This window comes from Chiloscyllium plagiosum, chromosome 26, assembly GCF_004010195.1.
Source record: "Chiloscyllium plagiosum isolate BGI_BamShark_2017 chromosome 26, ASM401019v2, whole genome shotgun sequence".
In the NCBI taxonomy this organism is placed as follows: Eukaryota; Metazoa; Chordata; class Chondrichthyes; order Orectolobiformes; family Hemiscylliidae; genus Chiloscyllium; species Chiloscyllium plagiosum.
This window is the reverse complement of record NC_057735.1, coordinates 22,078,861-22,093,897: the sequence shown is the minus strand read 5'-3', so window position 1 is coordinate 22,093,897 and position 15,037 is coordinate 22,078,861. Positions and strand designations below refer to the sequence as shown.

Genomic DNA, 15,037 nt, shown 5'->3' with positions numbered 1-15,037 from the left:
GTCTTGCACATGTTTTGACTCTGTTAGGATGCTATCTTGGAACCCAGGTGCTTTTTTCTGGCTTATTGCACTTATGCAAATAGGGCAGGGCTTCTAGAATTTCCCTATCTTTACCAATTCATGACGATTAGTGGAAATCAAACAAAAAAGTAATAACCTCACAGAAAATTATAGTGTACCATTTGCAGTTATTGGGTAACACAGGTTGGCAATGTAAAATTGCAAATAAATATTTTTACTAATACAGCTTGTCAGAAAGTAGAGTAGCCGCACTACTAATAGGGTAGGATATCACACAGGTGTTTCAATGTCATATAACCATGTAAATTTGCCAAGAACTTTCTGACGTGCATACTTTATTCAGTACTTTCACATGCAGCATCATCAAGATGTTTCGCATCAGATTTTGTAGTTCATGATTCCACACACTGCATCGCTAGTAGTGAAGCCAAGATTGAAGGAGCAATCACCCTCATGTTTAACCTTCAGGTAATCAGCTATTGGTCGAACCCTGGAATGAATTGCCCACAAGCCCCCAACCTTTCTCTTGGGGCTATGATACACAGGCCACAGCTCCCCACCTCTCTCAAGGCGCTATGATACATAGCCTAATGGCATGTCAAAAAACAAATGCAGATAAGTCTATGAGAGACAGAGGTAATACAAATTCATGTATCCTTTGGTTACACATTGATCTGAGCCAATTAGTCTGCAGAATGGTTTAGAATCACAGAATGGTATTAGCATAGAAAGAGGTTATTGGGACCATCATATTCTTGCCATCCCTCAAAGTTTTACTCTGCTGGTATCACTCTTCCTTTTCCTGATAGCCCTACAATGGTTTTCTCTAAATAAGTGAATCACTCAGTTTCATGGGCTTCACATTCAAACTGAAAAGATAACAAGTATTGCTTTTTCACCTTTACAATGGCTCAAGGAAATAATAAAATTGACGAAGCTAAATAACTGTACTAAACGCACAGTATTGTAACAAATAAAAATGATGTTAAGATCTTTGTGGAATGCTCCACAGAGGAAAGTGAAAAATTTATAAAAATGATTCCAGGGATGATAGATATCAGTTACAATAATAGATTGGCAACATTGAACAATTTCCTTGAGAGAAAGCTGAAAGATGATTTTATAGTAGGGTTCAAAATCTTGATGAGGCTGAACAATGGATAGGGAGAAACTTCCCATTAATGGAAGGGTAGAGAGCAAGAGAAGATTAATTTTAGGTAAATGCAAAAGAAGCAACAGTGACATGAGGAACATTCTGTTATACAGCAGGTTGCTAAGATCTAGAATGTACTACCTGAGAGTGTGGTGGAAGCAGATTAAAGTGTAGCTTTGACAAGGGAATTAGATCATTATTTAACGAGAAAACCATTGTAGGGCTATCAGGAAAAGGAAGAGTGATACCAGCAGAGTAAAACTTTGAGGGATGGCAAGAATATGATGGTCCCAATAACCTCTTTCTATGCTAATACCATTCTGTGATTCTAAACCATTCTGCAGACTAATTGGCTCATGCTGCAACCCTGCATTGTAATTAGTGGAAACATAATAAAATGACAAAGCATTCCTGGAATTTTTAGTATCTAAGAAGACAAATCATATTTCTTCTTATCCACAAATCTTTAGGATCCTTGCTCTATTACTGAAGATGAACACAGCTTGGAAAATGGGTGTCTATATTCTATGTATAATGCATCTAGTTCAAAAATGAAAACAAAGTCCTCATTCCCAATGTACTGCAAAGAACAAATACCTGTGATGAAGGCAGGGACACCCCAGCCAACCATATAGTAGAATCGCATGGGGCCATAGTTGATATCACGAACCTCTGTTAACATGCGGTAAATGTGAAGCCCTTCCAAGAACATCCAGGCAAAGGTGCACATGTAGAAGAAATGGAGGAGAATGGCAATCACAGTGCAAACAAACTGTGAATGACAAGAGAAAGGACAAATGCAATGCATTCATTAGATATTGGTTATAATATCAAGTTCAAGTGGATGGAGGTATGTGCACTGGAAATTGCATACAATTTACAATATAGTAATGTAGCATTTGGCAAACTGGTTTATGCTAACCATCCTGCTCCACAAAAAGCTCCTCTCACCCTCCTTCATTAAACCCCATCAGCCACTCCCTTCTCACTCATTTTTGAAAAATTACACTCTTTCAAGGGATGTTGGCTTTGCTGGCTGGGCTGGTATTATTGACAGTCACGGGTGACCCTCCATGAACAGGTAGTGAGCCATCTTCGTGAACTGATGTAGTCAAGTGCAGAGTTCCAGTATTTTTGACTCAGACAGAGTGAAGGGATAGTAATATATTCCAAGTCAAGATGGTGACTGGCTTGCAGGGGAGCTTCTAAGTGGTGGTGCTCCCATATTTCTTTGGCTTTGTCAATGGGAAATCATGTCTCATTAACTTGATGGAGTTTTTTTGAAGAAGTAACAAAGAGGATTGTTGAGGTCAGAGTGGTGGATGTGATCTATATGGATTTCAGTAAGGCATTCAACAAGGTTCCTCATGGTAGACTGGTTAGCAAGGTTAGATCACATGAAATACAAAGAGAGCTAGCCATTTGGATATAGAACTGGCTCAAAAGGTAGAAGACAGAGAAGATGGAGGAAGGTTGCTTTTCAGACTGGAGACCTGTGACCAGTGGTGTGCCAGAAGAATTGGCGCTGGGTCCAATACTTTTCGTCTTTTATATAAATGATTAGGATGTGAACTTAGGTGGGATGTAGTTACTAAGTTTGCAGATGACACCAAAATTGAAGGCATAGTGGACAGCGGAGAAGGGTACCTGAGAGTATAGTCAGGTCTTCTGTAATGCGATGGTTGCGTTCTTGTGCAACCCCGTGCTATAGGAAGATCGTGTTTTAGAAACAGCATCTAAAGTGTGGACAATGTAATCGCATTACAGCCAACGCACACTTTAAAAGTCCGCGCTTCAGAAACAGCATCCCCAATTCGTCAATTGCATTACAGGCGAATTTGCATAGATGAAACACACATTATAGCAGAATGACCTGTACAAAAGGATCTTGATCAGATGGGCCAATGGGCTGAGGAGTGGGAGGTGGATTTTAATTTAGATAAAGGAGAGGTGCTGCATTTGGAAAGGCAAATCAGGGCAGGACTTACAGATTTAATGGTAAGGTCCTGGGGAGTGTTGCTGAACAAAAAGACCTTGGTCTGCAGGTTCATAGTTCACTGAAAGTGGAGTTGCAGGGAGCTAGGATAGTGAAGGTGGTATTTGATATGCTTTCCTTTATTGGTCAGTGCATTGAGTATAGGAGTTAGAAGGTCATGTTGCAGCTGTACAGGACACTGGTTAGGAATACTGTGTGCAATTCTGATCTCTCTGCTAAAGAAGGGATGTTGTGAAACTTGAAAGGATTTTAAAAAATGTTACCAGGGTTGGAGGGCTTGAGGTATAGGGAGAGGCTGTATAGGCTGGGGCTGTTTTACCTGGAGCTTCGGAGGCTGAGGGTTAACCTTATAGAGGTTTATAAAATCATGAGGGGCATAGATAGGATAATTAGTCAAGGGGTGAAGAGTCCAAAACTAGAGTGCATAGATTTAAAGTGAGAGGGGAAAGATTTAAAAGGGACATAAGGGGCAACTTTTCATGCAGAGGGTAGTGCGTGTATGTAATAAGCTGCCAGAGGAGGTGGTGGAGGCTGGTACAATTACAACATTTAAAAGGCATATGGGATGGGTATATAAATAGGAAGGGTTTAGAGAGATATCGGCCATTTGCTGGCAAATGGGACTAGATGAATTTAGCATAGTTGGAGCAAACCGTCGGTTTCTATGCTGTACATCACCACGACTCTGGATGGTAGAGGAAGGCTTGGCTTGGTAGGAGCTGTCAAAAGAGTGTTAGTCTGTTGTTGCATTACACCTTGTTCATGCTACATGCTGCTGCCAGTGTGTTTTATGTATGGAGGGAGTGAATGCTCAATGTGGTGCTAATCAAGCAGGCTGCATTGTCCTAGATGGCATTGAGTTTCTTGAGTATTGTTGGAACTGCACTCAACCAGATAAGTACAGAGCATTATATCATATTCATGACTTGGGTACTGTCAATGTTGGACAGGTTTTGACAATTGAGGAGGTACATTGTTTGCTGCAGAACTCCCAGTCTTTGACCTGCTCTTCTGAACACAACATTTATTTGGCTGGTTCAGTTCAGTTCCTGGTCAATAGTAACCTCCAAGCATCCTCAATGGGAAGACAGTTCTTTGTCTCCACAAGGACAATACAGTAGTTACTAATCAAGACCATGAGACATCGGAGCAGAAATAGGTCATTTGGCCCATCAAGTCTGCTCTGCCATTTATTGAGATCGTGGTTGATCTGATATTCTCTAACTCCACTTTCCAGCCTTATCCCTATAACCCTTTCCCATAATGATTAGAAATATGTCTAGCTCAGCTGTGAACATAAATAACGGTCCAGACTTGACAGCCCTTTCCATTAAAGAATTCCACAGATTGGTTACCCTCTGAGGGATAAAAATTCCCCATATCTCACCTTAAGTGTGTAACTCCTTACTCTGATTATTGCCTCTGGTCCTAGGCTCTCCCAAAAGGAGAAATTACCTCTCTACATCCGTCCTGTTAAGTCCTGTAAGAATCTTATCGATATTTTCTAATTGACATATTCAAAGATGTTATTACACAGCTCTGGAGCAGGTGGGGACTTAAACCCATGCCTCCTGGCTCAGAGATGCGGGCAGTATCACTGCTTCAATAACATCTATCTTTCTTCTCAACTCCAACTTAACCACTTCTTATCAGAAGAAAATCCCTCCATACCCAGGATCAATCTAGTGAATCTTCTCTGGACTGCCTCCAATGCTAATATATATTACCAACACTTAACAGATTACTTTTTTTTCTCTTATGACATTACATGAAATAGGTGATCTAATTTATTTCCCCTTTGTTAGAGAATTTTAATTAAAGCTCTGTGGTCAAGTTTTATTTTCCAATTTTCTAGTTTCTAGTACTGCAGTTCATTCAATATACCACCAGAGGGATCCACTGTACAGATTAAACACTACATTTAGAGCATAAAACCACAATTCTAAAGATGACAGGAATTATTAATTTTGAATACTAAATCCTAATACTTCTTTATTTTAAATTATAAAAATTTATAATATTTCAAACAGTTATTAAGCACTGTAATTATGGTCAGTAAGTTTGTTTATTCGGAATGAGAATTTAGCTATGAAACAATAATAGCTTGATCATGTAACTAATAAAACTTAAGGTAATCCCAAATCAGGTTTAGCACAAAAGGAAAAACAGAAGCACTTCCTCAGAGATTATACGGAAAATCAATTATACAGTCTTCTCTACAGCTTGCAAATTTTTTTTAAAAAAAGGAGTAAACTAGGTTCTCATTTTCACAGGTTAGTGAGCAGTGGTAACTCTTACACATGTGCAATTAGACTCAATAACAAGGTCTCAGGAGAGACAATAAGGTAATGTCTAGTAATTAAGAAACTCGGTTAATGATTTGGCGACATGGATTTGAATCCACCACGGCATAAGGTGAAATTTGAATTTTAAAAAAAGTCCGGCAATAAAAAGCCAGCTAAAGGCAAGTAGGTAGCTACCATCGATTGTTGTAAAAACCCGTCTGCTTTACAAATATCCTTTAAGCAAGGAAATCTGCTGTCCTTAACTGGTCGGGCCTACATGTGACTCCAGGCTCTCAACAACGTGATAGACTCTTAACTGCCTCAGAGAAATTGGGGATGGCCAATTAATGCTGGTCCTGCAAACAAGATCATGAATGGAAAAAAATAACATATTGCCACCTATGCATTGAACCAAGGCGGTCACGCTGACACAATCTGACATTTTTTATTCATTCACGGGATGTGGGTGTCACTGGCTAGACCAACAGTTATTGCCCATCCGAGGAACAGGAGTGTTGACATTTTGGGAATAAGCCCTTCATCAGGAATGACGAAGTGCTGATGCCCAAAATGTTGACTCTCCTGCTCTTCAGATGCTGCCTGACCTGCTGTGCCTTTTCCAGCGCCATCCATTTCAACTCTGACTCTCCGGTCTCTGCAGTCCTCACTTCCTCCCACTATCTGGAATATCAGGCCAGCAATGATGCCATTAGTCCACTGCCTTCCCACGTACAATGTGTAAACAGCAATCTTGTGAGGACTATGCTGAGATTACTCCAGTTAACCCCATTTGATAAAGTATCTACCACCAATCTCTTATGTGGTATTGTACGATGAACTGCCAAAATTGTTGGGGTTATCCACCTCAACCGATATGACAAAATACTGACTTCATTCAGTGTCATTGATTGAAGGACATGAATTTGATGTTGGTCAAATTATCCCCACGTCACATAGAGATGGTTTCCCGTAATACTTACTGGATTATCTGCTTGGTTAATTCCAAGGACAAAGATGAGTTCAGACAAGAAGAGAGCCATGACCATGTTTTTACTGATGCTGTGCTGGTTTGAACGAAGGGCCCTTAGAAACAGGAGAATCAAGAAGGACAGCAGCAAAGCACTGAGTGAGACAGCCACAGTGGAGTATGTGACCAGCTTCAGAGGCAGAATTTCACCATTCTGAGGGGAGAATTGTAGAAATATGATTTTCAGTACAGTATAATAATATAATAATGATAAATGCTATAGTTGCAGCTCCTGGAGTCTTATTAGCTACTCATAACATTAGACAATCTGTAATCACTGGCAGTAGGAAGAATTTACAAATATTGTTCATGCTGTTAATATTGCAAAGTATACTGAATGGTACACAAGATATTTAATTGCATTGCACCATAAAAGTAGAAACCCATGTCTATTAACATTGGGAAGATCCATGCAATACATATTATCCCTAAGGATTTGACTGCTGTCATGATTATATGGTTATGGTCTGGTAATTTCCAGAACAATCGTGAAATGGTACCACTTAGAGTCATAGAGATGTACAGCATGGAAACAGACCCTTCGGTCCAACCCGTCCATGCCGACCAGGTACCCTAACCCAATCTAGTCCCACCTGCCAGCACCCGGCCCATATCCCTCCAAACCCTTCCTATTCATATACCCATCCAAATGCCTATTAAATGTTGCAATTGTACCAGCCTCCACCACATCCTCTGACAGCTCATTCCATACATGTACCACCCTCTGCGTGAAAAAGTTGCCCCTTAGGTCTCTTTTATATCTTTCCCCTCTCACCCTAAACCTATGCCCTCTAGTTCTGGACTCCCCAACCTCAGGGAAAAGACTTTGCCTATTTATCCTATCCATGCCCCTCATAATTTTGTAAACCTCTATAAGGTCACCCCTCAGCCTCCGACACTCCAGGGAAAACAGCCCCAGCCTGTTCAGCCTTTCCCTGTAGCTCAGATCCTCCAACCCTGGCAACATCCTTGTAAATCTTTTCTGAAGCCTTTCAAGTTTCACAACATCTTTCCGATAGGAAGGAGACCAGAATTGCACACAATATTCCAATTTATTGTAAAAAAAAGTGTTAATCTGACTGTTACTAGGCAAGAAACTAAAAACAAAGCTGGTACAATCGCCTGACTATATAAATGCAAGCTGCCTGTAGATTATAGAGAAATATCAAATGTATTTACAGATATGCAAAAACTCTCATCGAGGAGTTCACATAATTCATTGACTCATTATGGTATTGTAAATTGGCCACTGACCAGAAAAAAAAACTAAGATCCACAAATGGGAGAAGAGCTGTGTCCATAATACCACTGCCTTTGATGAGATTTGACTTTGTTTCTGTACAGGTCACCTTGGCAGCTAAGAATGAGTCAATAATGGCAATCTACTCAGACAAAGAAAGATTCATTTTGAATCGTTTAGAAGAAAAGAGAGAGAGAGATCTCAAGCCACTAGTAGCGTGTTGTAATCAAATAGCTGAAAGTACCTGCCTGCAGAACCAGAAGCCAAGAATTATCTCTGTCTCTTAAAATCTGCTGTCCTGCAGAAATCTAGCGGCATAAGAAATTCACAACCATCCAACTACACACGTTACTGCAACTGCTGAACCTGACTTAAAGTCTTAACCTTGGTAACCAGGTACTGAATCACTGGCCCTCAAAATTATACACCAGAGATCTATTGGGATTTTCTTATCAATTGTTTTTTTTGTCGTGTCGGTATCTGTTTTAATCTTGCTACCTGTTAAATAGAGTCATACAGCACAGAAACAGACCCTTTGGCTCTATGCTGACCATAATCCCAAACTAAACTAGTCCCACCTGCCTGCACTTGGCTCATATCACTCCAAACATTTCTTATTCATGTACTTATCTAAATGTCTTTTAAAAATCCTAACCGTACCCGCATCCACTATATCCTCTGGAAGTTCATTTCATACACAAACCAATCTGTGTAAATAAAAAAAGCCCCTCATGTCTTTTTAAAAAAATCTTTCTCCTCTTGGGATGAGACATTTGCCATTCACCCTATCTATATTCCTCATTATTTTATAAACTATTAGCTCACCTCTAAACCTCCTATGCTCAGCATCTCCAGCCTTTCCTGGTAATTTCCTAGTAAATCTCTTTTGAACCGTCTCCACCTTAATAACACCCTTTCTATAACAGGGAGATCATAACTGGACACAGTACTCAGGAAGAGGCCTCACCAATGTCCTGTATAACATCAAATAATATCATCTCTATCCTTAAGAAATGTTCAGTAATAACTTGCAATAAACTAACTTTTACCAAAAGCTTGACTGTTGTTCTCCATTAACTTGACTCATTACAAATTAAACAGGGGCGACACGAGCTATATTAATTTAGTACACTGACCACATGGTGGAAACACCTGGTGGCTATGCCAATTGATTACAAGTGCCAAAACTTCAATTAAATGTCGGCAGTATAGAAACTTTGTTCAACAAATATTCATAGGGTATGTGCTTAACAAAATAGTAAAACAATATTGATTAAAGAAAATGGGTGGAGAAAGTGAGGAAAGGCTCATGCCCGAAACGTCGATTCTCCTGCTCTTTGGATGCTGCCTGACCTGCTCGCTTTTTCAGCAACACATTTTCAGCTAAAGAAAATGGGTGCCAAGAAAGGCCAACATATTCAGCAACCAATAACTTTTAGGTTTTTTTAAATCTTCTCAATCCTGGCCCAAATGGATCAACACATCTACTCTAAATAATTCTTTTACACGACACTCAAACCCAAGTACTCCTAGTCATAGTTTGGTGGTGACACACTGGCGTTGAATTGTATGGTTGTTGGTTCACGCTCCATCCTAAGGCCTTCTGGACTAATGCAGGCTAACACTCCTGTGCTGTACTGATAGACCACAGCAGCCCCCATTATCATATAAAACATAAAACTTTGGCCCCATCTGTCCACTCAGGTGAATATAAATGATCTTAGTTGAAGAGATTCGAAGTAGGTTTTCTGGCTAAAGCTTGTCCTTCAACTTACATCACTAGAACAGATAACCTTGTAATTTACTATAGTGCTGTTTGTGGGAGTTCACATATATCTGAAGGAATGTCAAAGAGGCTATACAAATCTAAATTCTACCATTCTTTTCTTGATTTTCATCCTTGCTAAATGTTTCTGACTTTTAAGACTGAAGGTTAATGCCATTTTTTTTCCTATTAATCATTCCTCTTTTTTAATTGTAGGGACATCTGAACAACTGGCTGTGGTACTTTGCTGCAGTTTCTCAATTCAACAAAAAACTGCAATACTAAGGCCACACTTTAAAGTGACTGGGGTTGAATCATCTACATCGGTATCTCAATGACAGTCACATACACTTCAGGCTAAATATAGACTCTGACTGGCAGAAAGGAGGAAACAGCTCTACAAAATAACTCAGCCAGAAAAAAGTACAGGAGGGAGGGTACAATCATCTTAAATTTAAATGCTAATATTGTACAAAGGAGCACACACTGTCTGCTTATGAGAAAGTAAATGCTATGCATTTAAGTATACAATAACAGAATCTGTTATTGTATACTTACTGCAATGAGAAGTGCAATACTGGAACTGCAATGAGAAGTGAAAAAAGGGTGATAGTTTTCTTCAAAGAGACAGAGTTACCTCTCGTCTAGAAATGTCCATCAGAACAGCAAAGCTTGTCATATGATTACACTGACAGCTGATATGGGTCTCATTCCTGAAGACTAATTCACATCCTTTTGATGACCAGCCTCCGGTTCCACCAACACTGCACAAGTACAGACCACAGAATGAAAAAAAGAGGCATTTAAAAGTATGTTAATAAACATGTGTGTCACATAATATATTTTCAGATCAAATCAACTTAAAGCAACTTAGAAGCAGCTGGAGATCTTATACTAAAGTTAGTACACTGCAGACTCCATAGGAAACCAGGTGAGTTAAACTATATTACCACTCCCTATCACTTTTGCTCAGGATCCGCTCTCTAACAGCACAGTACATGGAATGCAATGATTCAAGGCAACAGCTCACCAGACTTTCTCAAAACCAATTCAAGATCGGCAACAAATGCTGACCATGTCAGCAACACTACAGCCCAGAAATAAATAAAAATGGTACTCTGTTATTTCACTACCCATATCTTATTCTAAAATGAATGAAAACAAAATGTTGAACCCTCACTATAGGATTTCTATTCTATACATGATCTTGGTACCATAATTTGAAGCATGTGTTTTTGTATTTGTTTTTGTGTTTTGTTTATGTACCCTATGAAAATCAGGTAAAACTATTCTGCAATGTTATTTTGTCCTTGCAGTAAAATTTCTTGCAATAATTATGTCCTCAACATGAATTAGGAGAAGCTTTCAATATTGACCAACAGCTTGAGTCTTGTCAAACCCATTGATCACACTGCCAATTTTTTTCTCTCTATTTCCAACCATCGCTTAGAGAGATCAACAGGAAGATCAGGATTTATTACCCACATTAAAATGGTGGTGAGCCACTGTGATGAACCACTGCAGTAGATGTGGTGATGACACTCCCATTGTACAGCCAAGTGGAGTTCCTTGATTTTGACCCAGTGAAAATTAATGAGTGATAATACTGTTCTGAGTCAGGATAATGCATGTTCTTGAGGATAAATTGTAGGTGGTGATGTCCCTAAGTGCCTGCTACTTTTGTCCTTCTAGACAATGGTGGTTGCAGATTTTGGAGATAGGTTTGAAGAGACCTTAGCAATTGCTGTCTTGCATTCTGTATTTGGCTCACACTGCAGCCACAGTTGGTGCTAATGGCAGTGAATGTCTAAGGTTGTTAACCTGCAGCACATTAAACAGGTTGTACTAGTCAGAAGCAGTACCCAAACCATCATGTAATCACTATTTGCCAACGAGCCACCTCAGAAGAGGCACATTAAGCTACCTCTTTTATGAATGAAGCTAACACCTGAGTCCCGTCCAGCAGTCCATATATGCATCTCAGATGACAGCAAAATCAGATTCTACTCAGCACCACTCCCTACCTGGGCTAGTATAAAAATGATTGTATCAGTGAAATCCTGAAGGCTATTCATTTCTGTGGAACTGCATATCAATGTAAAACTTTAAAAGCAGGTAAGAAAGAGTGAGCATTGGAGGGATATTAGAAGGGAAGAGAAAAGCATATTCACATATTAAAGGTTTTGAGTATAATCCAATTATGTTCCCAATGCAATCTAAAACATCTACAAATAATCACCACTCCATATTAATAAATTATACTGGAAATAAAACACACAAAATATTGGACGGAAAGGATGGTTCATCTGGGGATTGCGGTAAAAGCATAAAGAGGACTAGAAAAGCAACAGTGATAAGAGATTTGTTAGTTCAGGGACAGACAGGCACGTTTGCAGTGGGAGGCATGCATCCAGGATGGTAAGCTGCATCCTGGTACCAAAAATGGCTATTTCTTTGAACACAAGCAACGTATTGAAAGGAGAAAGGTACTGAGGCTTACAATGGCATCAATGCTAGAAAGACAGACGTGGACCCGCAGTTAAAATTTAAGAAGTTAAATAAAAAATTCGCAAGCAGGGCCTCAAAAGTAATCATCTTTGAATGGAAGAAAGTTTAATGAGTACATCATTAGGACGATGAAGCAGTTGAACACATGGCTAGAGAAATGATCAGATGAAGAGGGAGTGTTTGATTCTTTGGGACATTGGGATTGGTTGTAGAGGCGATGGAACGTGTATAAGCCAAATGATTTGCATCAAAACAAGTGCTCGGCCTAATTTCCTCTGAGGTGATTTGCTTATTGCTTTTGTGGAGGGTTGAAACTAACTTAAGGGGGTAGGAGCCAGGAGTTAATAGCAGAGAGAGAGACTAAAGTGCAAACTATCTTGGGAGATAAGTAGTACTAGATGAGGAAAACAGGAAGGTTTTAAGTCCATTCAGCATAAGAGGAAAAGTAATAAAATCTAAATTAGGATTATGGTGCATATAGATGAATGTGCTAAAACTGGGAAATAAAATTGGTGAGTGTGAGATGCAGCTAGTCACCTGGGAAAGATGTTGTTGTGTAATAATAGGGACTGGGTTCAAAAAGGGCAGGACTGCTTATTAAAGATTTCTGGTTAACCAATGTTCAGGAAAGATATGAAGGTTGGCAGTATTGACTGAAGAGAACATTGTGGCGCTGGAGACAGAGGATGTTTGCAGTTTTGGAGAGGATGTGGTAGACAGGTCAAAGGCAGAATTTTGCTGAGCTAAGGAATAATAATTTGTCATTACATTAGTCAGTGCAGTTTACAAGCTACCAACTAAAGGTTCGGTAGGAAATTACTAAAAGGAATAAAAATAATAGTAATTAGAATGGGGGACATTAATTATCTGAAGATAGGCTGGGATAGTAGTATTATGTTTCCAGCCCAACAAGAAAGAAGGCACAGAGTGACCTTATACTTTGGAATGAAGTTGGCCAAGTGGAAAGGAAAGGTTTTCAGGACTGTGAGGAAAAGGTAACAGGCTAACAAAGTCACATTAGGCCAAATGATGCAGAGACGATGGAGGTGCTTAAAGGACTTTTAGATAAGCACATTAATATGCAAGGAATGGAGAGAGATTAACCAAGGGCAGCAGAAGGGATTACTTTAATTCAGCGTCATGTTTGGCACAACATTGTGGACCAAAGGGCCCTGTGCTGTACTTTTCTTTGCTCAAAATAGCCTCTTCCTGTGCTGCAACCATTCTTTGATTATATCAAATAAGAATATTTCTTGATTCAGACCTACATCTAGGCTAGGTTATTTGCACTCAGCCGTACACACAGTAGGACTTTGACAGGGAGTAAACTGGCCAAGTTTCCACCCATGACAGCCTTTGATGGTCATTTCAGGTATAGCTGAGTTAACAGATATGGAAAATAGTATTTTGACAATGTTTCCTTGGAAGCGCTAACAAAGAGCTAGTTGACCCCAGAGAGCTACAGTTCATCAACTACTGCATTCAATGAAGGAGAGAGTAGATACAGGAATGAATCAATGGTCAGAAAATGTTAACTGCTATACAAATAGACCCAGGTTGGTGATATCCTGTCAGACTTTTATAGTAATGTAAATTTGTAACTGTTCATTGGACAACTATTTGGGTCAGACTGCCCCTTTTCATTTATCCAATATGCATTTCAAATTCAGATCACTGAACCGTGCAAGAATGCAACATTCAGGGGTTTTAAAATGGCAAATTCTATCCTTTTCTGACCCCTGGAAAAATGAGAATTTTTTTTAAATCAAAGAGGCAGAAAAGAATTATTTAACTAGACTGAAATACCTGTTTTCTTTGTGATGCCCGATTAGAGCTTGGAAAATTACAGTGTCACCTTGACATATGATTTAAAACTGCCCCTGTGTTAAGAAAGAACGATCATCCCTTGAAAAGACCAGGTTGACCATTACCAGATAGCTAAGCCTTTGTTCATACATCCATACTTGCTATGTGTGGACTTTTCAGACATTCTACATTCTTTTCCCCTAGACAATCAAGTTTACAAATAACGACTGAGAGGTCTTACGGGATGGAATGGTTCCAGAAGACACAAATGGGCTTGGATCGTTCTTCAGTTTCAAAAAGCCTATACTGCACTCTGATGGGCTTTTCCAGTTGGTGCTGTAGTAATTCATCGTTGTCATGGACGGCAATACTCACTATGGGGCTGTTAATGACAGGTCGCTTAGGAACCCTGGGACAGACAAAAATCAATTCAGAAACTGAATTAACAAATTAACTTTATTTCTACATTTGTTACTATGCTTTACTAATATGTGGCTTGAGGACTCAACAGGAAAGCTACTTATTTATTTTCTTTACCCATTAAGGTTTACCTTAGACTTCTTTTGTCAGGATCATAACGTTCTGGTAAAAGCTGTCCCAGTGTCCAATAGATTATTATACTAGCGATGGCATCCTGCTCATTTAAATCAGACTGTCTCCGTTTTCTGCTCAGAGCTGTGCTTTCGTCTTCCGATGAGGAGGTTGGGACTTTGGGATTTTCTGGTCAAGAAACCAAATAAAACAAGTTCATGTTTCCTTTTAACTGATATTAGTCATCAAAAACATTCATAAGAAATACTGGTTGAACCGTAAATACTGAACTCTTGTCTGCTAGATTTTCCAATTTGCTGTAACATTTGGTGCCAGGAGTTAATTTTGGCACTCAAACAGACTGTGTTGAAAACAATGCCTCTATTTGTGGGTCAGAAAATGGATGCAATTGACTATCACACAGCAGCACGTGGTGTGTTTGTGAGAAGGTGCAATGGTATAGGTTTACTTCATTTCAATGCTTCCTTACTAATTAATGAGAACAAAGTTTTGCTTTGCAATTTTCTATTTTATCTATGGCCGCTCCACTAAGCTGCAATGGCTTTACAATAATGTTATCCAGCAGTGTTGGTCCAAGTGTTGTTCATTGTATTTTTCTTCAGTAAAGTGAGTACTGGACATTGTGCAAGCTATGTGGGGCCAGATTTTCTAAAAGGCAGTGAGGTGCCAAGATTAGGTGGAAAA

At 39.4% G+C, this 15,037-nt stretch overlaps 1 protein-coding gene across 1 annotated transcript in view; it reads right to left on the bottom strand.

Annotated features, from left to right (window-relative positions):
• LOC122562939 (cadherin EGF LAG seven-pass G-type receptor 2-like) overlaps positions 1–15,037 on the bottom strand; it is a 94,893-nt gene that overhangs the window by 18,492 nt on the left and 61,364 nt on the right. Inside the window, exons 17-21 of the mRNA XM_043716241.1 lie at positions 14,353–14,521; positions 14,043–14,210; positions 10,125–10,251; positions 6,436–6,636; positions 1,772–1,946 (exon numbers count right to left, since the gene is read on the bottom strand). Of these exons, the coding sequence (XP_043572176.1) occupies positions 1,772–1,946; positions 6,436–6,636; positions 10,125–10,251; positions 14,043–14,210; positions 14,353–14,521 (840 nt within the window). The remainder of the gene's footprint in view (positions 1–1,771; positions 1,947–6,435; positions 6,637–10,124; positions 10,252–14,042; positions 14,211–14,352; positions 14,522–15,037) is intronic.